This window comes from Quercus robur, chromosome 6 (assembly GCF_932294415.1).
Source record: "Quercus robur chromosome 6, dhQueRobu3.1, whole genome shotgun sequence".
Classification (NCBI taxonomy): Eukaryota; Viridiplantae; Streptophyta; class Magnoliopsida; order Fagales; family Fagaceae; genus Quercus; species Quercus robur.
Window position 1 is genome coordinate 26,780,985 of NC_065539.1, and position 10,157 is coordinate 26,791,141.

Consider the following 10,157-nt stretch of genomic DNA (forward strand, 5'->3'; position numbering starts at 1 on the left):
ACTTTCTCTAATTCTTGTATTAAATGAATCTGTACATACATCAAGCTTATATACATCTCTGAAATCAAATACCCAAAACAGAGAGCAACGGAATAACTGAAAGAATAACAAAAAAGGGAGAAGAAGCTAATGGAGTTAGTTACAACACGTGTGGGAGTTAGTTACAATACGTGTGACATAATCTGAGTTAAATAATCAACCAAGACTACATGCCGTTTAGCTGCTCTTCTAAGTAGACTTGTAGCTTAGCTTATTTGTAGTGTCGTTTTACTCCTCTTCTCATTCTTCTTATTCTCTGCTCCTTTCTTCTTTGTTGTCTGATACAATGCAATGCTTTAGTGGCTACACATGGCATGTGTTCATGTGTGTGTAATGTGTTTGATTAAGGTCGAACATTAACTTTTTATTTGATCAAAATGAGATAAGATTAATTAAAGCATAATATATGGATGTTATTTGTGATATAGAAATAATTAATTTTTAAAAAAAGAAATTTCTTTTTTAAAGAGGGTTATGAGTTTATAAAGCATAATATATATGAAAATTTATTGTAAATGATAAATTTTTAGAAATTTGCAAATTCATATGAGTAGTCATGATCTTTCAAGAAAAACTCTTTATTGTCTCTAGATTAAAGGCTTGAAAATAGACACAAGCAATTCATTTTCTCTCATTGTCCTAGTCAAATACACAATTTCGTTATGGAACTCTAAATATGAAATTTCAGAATTGGTGATTACAGTTTGGTGACTTTGTTGTATCATGGAGGTGAAGCGCTTTGGAGTAGGGTCAATTATGACTTTCAATATAGTGTTTAGAACACGCCTCAAAGTAGTATTAATTTTGTGATTATTGTTTCATACCCAAATTCTTCAAACATTCCACGCGTGTCTAATATGGGATAATCTTAAAAATATATCTGTAGTTTCAGGAAAAAAAATTGTGTAGTTTTAAGCCAATTTCCTGAGGTGCCATCTTGTGCTTATTGAGTATTTAGTCGAATTCAAATTCACGAGTACATGAGAAAGAAAAGATAAAAGATAAAAGTCACAAGAAATTGGCTTTTTGCAGACATTTGTAAGGTCAGATTAAACCTGATTCGTGGTCTTCAATTAAAAAAAAAAAAAAAAAACTATGCTATGCAATGCAACAGCCAAAAGAGTTGGTATCTTAACTATTTAACTACATAGCATTGATGGTCTTGTGAGTTGTGACTCTTTTCTCTGTAAAATACAATTTTTTATTTATTTATTTTTTTTTTGTAAGTGTAAAAATACAGTTATATTGAAAGAAAAGCAGAGGTGAAAATTTTTAAGAATATTTTTTTTTGACATTTAAGAAGTGAGTCGAATATCATTTTCCCACATGGCAAATTCTCATTGGAAACCAAATACATGATTGGTGGTCTCAAAAAAAACTTTATTCTTCCATACCATTCCCGTTGTCATCCACCACCTATATATTTTAAAAAGAGGGTCCTACCTATCATACTGGCGGGGACAGAATGATTATAATTGCATTTGTCTAAAAAAAAAAAAAAAAACCCCAAACAAACAAAAGCTTCCAGCTTTCATATAGATAATTCCTCAGCTCAGCTGGCACCAGCTTTGAGCTTTGGCTCCTCCAGTTATTGCTCACGCGTTTCCCCACATCTTCATACCCTTCTCCTCTTTCTTAACTCTACAACTACAAGCATTTCCTTTGCCCTATATATACATGTATATAGTATAGCTCTCATGCACTAAAACCTCTCATTCACAAGCAACGATTTCTCCCTAAAGTCTAAACATGGCCTTTTCTTCTAATGGGTTCTCTATGTTTGTATTGGTTTGTCTAGTGGTAATTAGCTCTTTATCAGTCGCCACTTGTGCTGGTAACTTCTACCAAGACTTTGACATAAAATGGGGTGGTAGCCGTGCCAAGATATTCAAAGCAGGACAGCTTTTGTCTCTGTCTCTAGACCCAGTTTCTGGTTCTGGCTTCCAGTCCAAGAAAGAATACCTATTTGGGAGGATTGATATGCAGCTCAAACTTGTTGCTGGCAACTCTGCTGGCACTGTAACTGCCTACTATGTATGTCTCAAAACTCATCCTTTTCTTTCTCTGCTTAATATTTTTTCCATCTTAAAAACTACTTATTTATTCTAATAGGAAGGTCTTTAGGATGATTAGTGTTGGCCTGCTTGTGATATCTTTCAAGTGCCTGCAAAAAAAGGTTAAAGTTAAAGGCACATATCAACAAGAGCATGTTACTAGCTAGTGTGCGAGTGAACCAACTGATACCTATCATATTAAAAAAGTTATAAAAAAAAAAAAAAAAAAAAAAAGAGAGAATAATATTTTTGATTTTCACTATTATCCAATAGATATGTAATTTTTCATGATTTATTGAAGTACTAAGTTGTTGATGCCTTAACATCATTTTCACGTAGCCAATCATAGATACTTACGTGAATGTTATACACACATTTTTTGTGTACTAGTCATAATTTACAATCACAAAAAGACGATTTAAAATAGCATGTGAAAATGTGTGTATATACTATATATACACTCTCTCTTTATTACCACTTGTTTGATCATGTGACCTATCTCAATAAGTGAGATTTTATAAAATTGTACCTAAGTAAACTAGATAAAATAATTAAAAAGGAAAAACTAATTCAAACTTGCACTTATTTATTTTATATGTATTTAAAATACTTCTTTTTGAAGTGGGCTTTATATATGTGTTTAACCTTAGAATATTCTAATATGCGGTATTCATGCATGTAAGACCTTTGCCTTCTTTCCAGAAACTCCCTTAAAACGTTCAAACGTTATATTGCGCAACTGACTGTTCTGTTTTCTATTACAGTTGTCTTCTCAGGGGCCAACTCATGATGAAATTGACTTCGAGTTCTTGGGAAACCTTAGTGGTGACCCTTATATACTACACACCAATGTGTTCACTCAGGGCAAGGGTAACAGGGAGCAACAGTTCTATCTCTGGTTCGATCCCACAAGAAATTTTCACACTTATTCCATCATCTGGAAGCCCCAACACATAATGTAACAGAAAGCACCCCACTTTGTTGCTTCATTTTAATTTACTATGATTGCTAAAACTTTATGCGATTGGAACAACGTCTAACCTTGCTTCCCTTTTCAGTTTCTTGGTTGATAACACTCCCATAAGAGTATTCAAGAATGCTGAATCGATTGGTGTTCCCTTCCCTAAGAGCCAACCTATGAAGATTTACTCTAGCCTCTGGAACGCTGACGATTGGGCAACAAGAGGAGGATTGGTGAAAACTGATTGGTCTAAGGCACCCTTTACAGCTTACTACCGGAACTTCAACGTTAAGGCTTCCACTTCTTTCTCCGATTCTACATGGCAGACCAATGAGCTTGATGCCCCTGGCCGAAGAAGACTGAGATGGGTTCAGAAATACTTCATGATTTACAACTACTGCAGTGATTTAAAACGCTTCCCTGGAGGTCTTCCACCTGAGTGCAAACGGTCAAGATTTCTCTAAATAGATCACTCTTTCTGGTAGAATTTTGAATGGAGTCTGTAATATATATATATATATATATATATTAGTCCACGGGTGGAAACTCTTTATAAATTCCTCTTTGATCAAGTTTCACTTAGCTTGAAATTTAGGGGTCAAATAAAATAAATTATATTCTTTTGCTGTGTTCTGTTTGTTACCACTTAGCAGGGAGTTGATGCCACCTTCTGTGTTCATCCACCCTGTAAAGTTGTTGAATCACGATGTTTGAATATATATATATATGTATGTTCATATGATAAAATTTTTCTCTCTTTATTCTTTGGCCATAAAAGTAAAATTACTTGTTTATTTTTGTATTTTGAATCATTATTCCTGCATTTTCATAACTCCATTACATAACTCTTTGCCTGATTACCAGCTATTCCAAAAGCTAGACCATTAAACAAGCTAATGACTGTCCCTAAAGCAAACTAATTAGAATATGATAAATTTATTTATTTCAATACCATTGTGTTGTTTCTACAATCGTGATTCCTCCACCATTTGACACAATGGCATGGAATTCTTATTTGGCAGATTATCGCAAAGGGAAGATTCTATCAATGCGAATGTATTTTTTAGTTTTTACATCCTTTTTCACAATTTTACGAGACTAAGGGTGTGTTTGGATAGAACTTATTTTGCTGAAACTGAAAACTGAAAACACTGTAGCAAAATAATTTTTAAATGTGTGAATAGTGCTGTGGAACCCATTTTTAATGAAAAAATTGATAAAAAATGAAATTTGTGAGTCCATAAACAGTGCATCCGTGCACTGTTCATAGCAGTTGCGGCTACTGTTGCATGAACAGTAGCCGCTTGTGGGAAAAACGCGTGAAAAAAAAAAAAAAAAAAGAAAAAAAAAAAAGGAAAACGCAGAAACGCAACGCTATCCAAACAATCACTAATTATATGCTCTTACTATACTGACTCTGCAAGAATAACACCGGACCTTGCACATATTTATCTTATATATAAAAACGGAAGATTTAGCTTTGATTCAGCTCTTTTGCATTTGTGCCACATTGGATTGGTGCTCCCACACTTTTTCCATCTCCCTTTTCTTCTAATTAAGATTGATTACCATTAGGATTCCTCATCACCTACAGTCACAAAATATCCAGTGCAACCAAATTATTGGACTACGCGATTGGTGGTTACTGTTTTCTTTTTGTTTTAAATAAAGAGAATGATTTGAGTGAGAAAGCCAAGAAATCATTCATGCAATTAAAGATCATTATTGCTTTCTTCAAATCTTTTGCTTCTCTTGAACCCAAATCCCTATAATCTGACCCACCTCTTGTTTTTTACACCGATTGGTAGAGTGTGATAGCGAGAGAAAGGTTAGTGCATGATTAGACGCTTAAACACCTTGAGTCCATAAGGTTGAGATATGGAATTCACAAAAATATAAATATAAAATGCTGTAATTTTTATTGATAGTGAATTGTTGAATTATTCTAGACTATATACAATATAATACCATTTGGGTTTAAAAGTCATGGCTGCATCCAATATATATCATGTCTGATTGCCAAGTTGCAACAACTTTTTAAATGGAAATAATAGTCTAATTACTGTTATCAATTCTTTGAATATACAAACAAAATCAAATTTTCTTCTACCGCTTTATCAATTCTTTAGATATATACAAACAAACTTAATTGTTAACATCAACTAGAAGTTGGGCATAAAAGCATGGTTAAGTTTTCTTATTTGTATTTTATTTTTTTATAAATAAAATTGCTCTTATTAACTTTTTAAAAAAATAAAAAATGCTCTTATCAACAATAGTAGTAGAATGTCACATGCCTCTTTCGTGATTTCTGCAAGTCTATTTGCCATATGAGCATAAACATTAAAGTTCAATGATATTTCCACCTCCAAGCTTAAGTTTAAAATAGTCTTGGGTCGGGATTTACTTGTTTGAGTGAACCTATCCCTATTTCCAGAGGTATACCCATATTGTAGTTGGAAACAATTTTTAGGTTCATTTAAGAAAATAAACCCACCAATGGTAAATCTTCATTTTCCCACTAAGGTTGGTCGTGCATGAGACTATTCCTCCACGAGCCTTCTAGGTAGAAAGATGAAGACATATCAAAGATGTTGAGTAGGAATGAAAAAATTGCTTGATTCGCAGGCACTCGACTTGCCCCGACCCTATTGGGGCGGGTTTTACCTGACCCACAAAGCAAATGGGGCGGGTTTGGGTTTTAAAAACCCAATCTTGTAGCGGGTTCAAGTTGGGTGGTATTATGCATACTCACCCCAAACTCGACCGGTATACATATATAATTTTTAAAAATTTTAAAAACCCTAAGTATAAATATTGCACTAACTTTCTCATTTCTCTATTTTCATTTCCCTACCATTAATCCCTCACTCTCAACCGCCCTCCCTCTCCCTCACTCTCACTCTCACTTACTGCTATTGGTCCCTCCTCCACCTCACTGGTCCCTCTTCCTTGCCTCCCTTACCACGCTGCTCACTCTTTGCTTGCTCACTCCCAAATGCAGGAGATCATAGCAATATAATTATCAGAATACCAAGGTCGAATCACAAGGAGTAGGATAAATTCAAAGACAATGTAATCAAACAACAATTTGGATGAATAACAAAAGTAATGTTTTTTTCTTGGTGATTGTTAACAATTAAAAAACAACTGGTTTAAATCAATATTTTAAATACCAGGGCATCGGGGTGTTTCCCTATATCGATATGAATTTTTTGCGATCTAAGAAAATATATATTTCGCAATTGATTGTTCTTAAACAATTAAAAACCTATGATTTGGTTGAACTGAGACAATTCAAGAAGGCATAATAATCTAGATTAATAATGTTGTTAGAATAGTTTTCAGAAAAACTCATTCACTTTAAAACCTAATTTCTATTTGAAACTATTAGAAATTCATGTAAACAATAAGATAAACATGATTGAACTTATTGAAAACATGGAAAACCTAATACATCAAAAGAAATCTAATTGAATAATCAAATATGTTGTTGTCTAAAATCTTAGAAAGAATCACATTGAATATTCATACCATATAGAAGAAACATAACCCCTAGCTCTAGCAAAGAGTTTAGACTGCCATTAGAAAAAGGAAAAATACAAGGTTTTTCTCCCCAAAAATTCGTTCTCCACAACCTCCATTCAAAAAACCCTAACGTCAAAATGTCCAAAGAAGATAAAACTTGTACATTTAATTTTCGTCCAGAATTACAGCAGCAGTTTGTGAGTTAATTTCAGCCTTCAAAAATTGTGAATTTAGAAAAACTCAAAACTAGAAAGTTGTAGATATTTAAGTCACGGTTCCAACCCATCCAGCCTTGAGTCAATTGGATCTTTGAAAAGAGAGATACACCCAAAATAATGATCAGTGCTCAAATCTGATTTTTCCTTTTAAGATTCTGCCTCTTTGATTTCTTTCTTTATTTGAAGCTTCCAAACATGGAAAACAACCCAAGCACTCCAGCTCCACCTCCTTAGAAATTTAAGCATGATCCTTTAGCTTATCTTCAATTCTAGTTTGGCTTCCATTCTCTCATAAACTCGTCTTTCCACATGATTTCCCAAAAGTAGAAAATTACACACAATAAATGACATCTTGTAAAGTTGTAATTTACAACTTGTGAGTTTTTAGACCCCTTAAAAACACAATTGAATTAACCTAAGTAATTAGCCAAGTTATTACTTAGTCCAAATTCCAAATCTAGGTTATCACAACCAAACACTCATATCATGCATAGGAGCGGAAAGATAAATAACACAATGATATGATCACCTAGGAAACCACACCGGTAAAAACCTGGGGAGGATTTAACTTAGCTATCCTCAAGGTAAAAAACAAATCCACTAGAAAGAATCAAAGTTTTACAATAGGACTTAGACCGCTAACATCCTATTGCTACCCACTAGTAGAAACTTACTAACATGACCACGTGTAAGCTCTGAGACAACAGATTCCTTCTTTCTTTGGCCTTTGCAAAACACAAACACCCACGTTTGTGACTTTGAGATCCCACTCAAAGGTTTAGCAATACAAACTCTCCTGTTTGTGACTCCAAGACCACCCTTGAAGGTTTAGATCATCAGCACCTTTGATGACTAGAGAAGGCAGCAACTTCTACAATACCGGATCTTGAGATTCTTCAAGTAATAACACCGGTAGAAAATATGAGAGAGCTTTTTAGGTACAAAACCCTAAATACAAAAGAGGCACACTCTTCTCTCTCTAAAAAGCCTTATAAAAAGGTGCTTAGGGTTTCCTTTATATACTGGGAGAAATAGATCTGAAACCCTAATCTTTAATAGGCTTGAACTGCTGTTTGGGCTTAAATAAAATTCTGCAGATACGACTTTCGATCGATCAAGCCTGTCTTTCAATTGATCGAACCAGGCAAATTATGAAATCTTCTTCCTGCAGCTTGAATGTTCTTGAATCTTGACTTAAATCACCTTGAGCATTGTCTAACAATACTTATAGACTCTAAGATCTATATCTAGACAAGTCTGTGTTCACGATTTGCCAATTGTTCTAAACATTTAGAACCTAACACAACTATATGTTTTGTTAGCTTTGATTTCGTACCAAATTTAATTGTAATTATGTTCAATCTTTTGTACCCTGTATTTATTGTGGGATTTAATTGTAAGGGTTGTGTGATAAAGAGAGAGACCGTGAAGACTCAAGCAATTGAAGACAGAAGAGTTTTCACGGGTAGCTCGTGACTAAGCATCCCGCAAAATGATGCATGTGCCCTGCACATGACTGGAATGCGAAGAGTCAGGACAGATGGAGACAGCTGTGTTTTGCGAGTAGCTCACAGGTAAGGCTTTCCCTTACCCGTGAGACACTCACAAAACATTCTGTTTTGCCAGTCTGTGTTATTTGATACACACTTTCTGTACCCACACTATATATACCCACATTACTCATAAATGTTGAGGAGTGCTTCAGAGAGAAAACCCTAGCCACAAACCTTGAGAGTTAAAGATTGTTATACCCACATATCTCTACACATTTGCTTGTGGATTTTCCTCAACTCCTACCTCTCCATTTCCATATCCTTTAGAGGTTGATAGCCCAAACACTTATCACACCCTTTCAGAGCATTCAGTGAGGTTTTGGTACTGTTGGGAAGCATTGGAAGAAGCCAAGGATGGCAGATGCAACATGGAGCTTGTTGCGGGATCCGAAGAGGTAGACAAGACATAGTTTTGAGAAGCCTTGTTGGAGTCGAAGCTTGGAGGGCTTAGGTACATCAGGTAGATTAGGTTTGGAGGGCCTTTTGCTAACCCATGTATCCCAACTAAATTGTCTAGTGGATCGATTATAGCTTAGAGGGTGGCGGAGAGGTTTTTCGTCGAGTTTTTCAGTTTCCTCTTTGATAACACATCGGCGTGTTATCTTGTGTTTGCGTTCTTCTTCCTTACTCTTTTACCTTTCATTTTACTGCTGTGTTATAATGATTATGGGTTAGACTAGCTTGTTTATTTATCCGCTCACATTTACTCTATTCCGCACTTAGTATTAAGTTAGAGTAAAATCAATCGAGACGTAACTTTAATTTGGGGGTCTAAATAGCTCTTGTGTTTTCACACAATTTTGAGCATTCACATCTTATTCAAGAAATTATGTAAAGATAAATAATAGGGACTAATGCAAATCATGGCTTAATTATACAAATTAAGCATAGCAATAAGGAGATAATGCCCACATAAATATATAACAAGTATACATTTTAAGACATTATCACCCCCCCCCCCCCAAACTTAAATCTTGCTAGTTCCTAGAAATCCACAAAGCACCCATATCTACTGAAAGTGAAAAATTAAAACTAAAATACAAGCCACTTTCATAGGCTACACAATTGCACTTCCCATGTGCAGCAAATCTTTGAACCCCTGGGTCACCCCTAGTAGACAAGTTTACTCTCGTGAGGGTTTGCAGTGACTCTACCCACAAAAGTCAAAGGTTTTCTGAAAATTGTTGCAGCAAATGTTAGTTTGCTTTATCATTATATCATACAAATGAACTTTCAACTTTGAGTTGGGATACTATTCATCCTATTAAAGAGTTTTCACTAGCTTTACTTTTGGAGTGTGAGTGTGCATAGCCCATCCAATCAAACGAGCTTTTCCAAACATGCATAGACTAAGAATAATCTAGATTAGAGCCTCTACTCCAAAACCTCTCTTATGTCATCAACACTCTGAAAGAACACATGTAGAAGTAATGGCTTATTTTTTCTCTCTTCAAATCACATGTGAACGAAAAGGAAAGAAGAAGTTTTAAGATTATCACATGTGTATACAAAAACAGCCGCTAAAACAACGGAAAAAGATCTCTTGGAAAGGATGTTGAATTCCTAGAAGCATGAGGTTAATATCATTCTCATCCCTAGATTTTATCCCAAACACATACCAGCCATGCACCTTTAGGATCAAGTAGGACTTTAAACTCAGTGGTAGTATAATCTTATGGCTAGGTAAAGGTAAAACTGCTCTCTTTGAAATTTGAGGTATATGAATCAAATGCAGAAAATTCAAGCCAAACCCAACTCATAGCAGTAACAAGCAACTTAAATCAAAACAACCTTGACGCAACCA

The 10,157-nt window shown here is 34.8% G+C and overlaps 1 protein-coding gene across 1 annotated transcript; it reads left to right on the forward strand.

Annotated features, from left to right (window-relative positions):
- Positions 1-1,591: 1,591 nt before the first annotated feature.
- Positions 1,592-3,815, forward strand: LOC126733412 (xyloglucan endotransglucosylase/hydrolase 2-like). Its single transcript, XM_050436718.1, has 3 exons — positions 1,592-2,073; positions 2,858-3,051; positions 3,152-3,815. Exons 1-3 carry the CDS (start codon positions 1,789-1,791, stop codon positions 3,516-3,518), a joined length of 846 nt encoding a protein of 281 aa, XP_050292675.1. The 5' UTR covers positions 1,592-1,788; the 3' UTR covers positions 3,519-3,815.
- Positions 3,816-10,157: the final 6,342 nt, after the last annotated feature.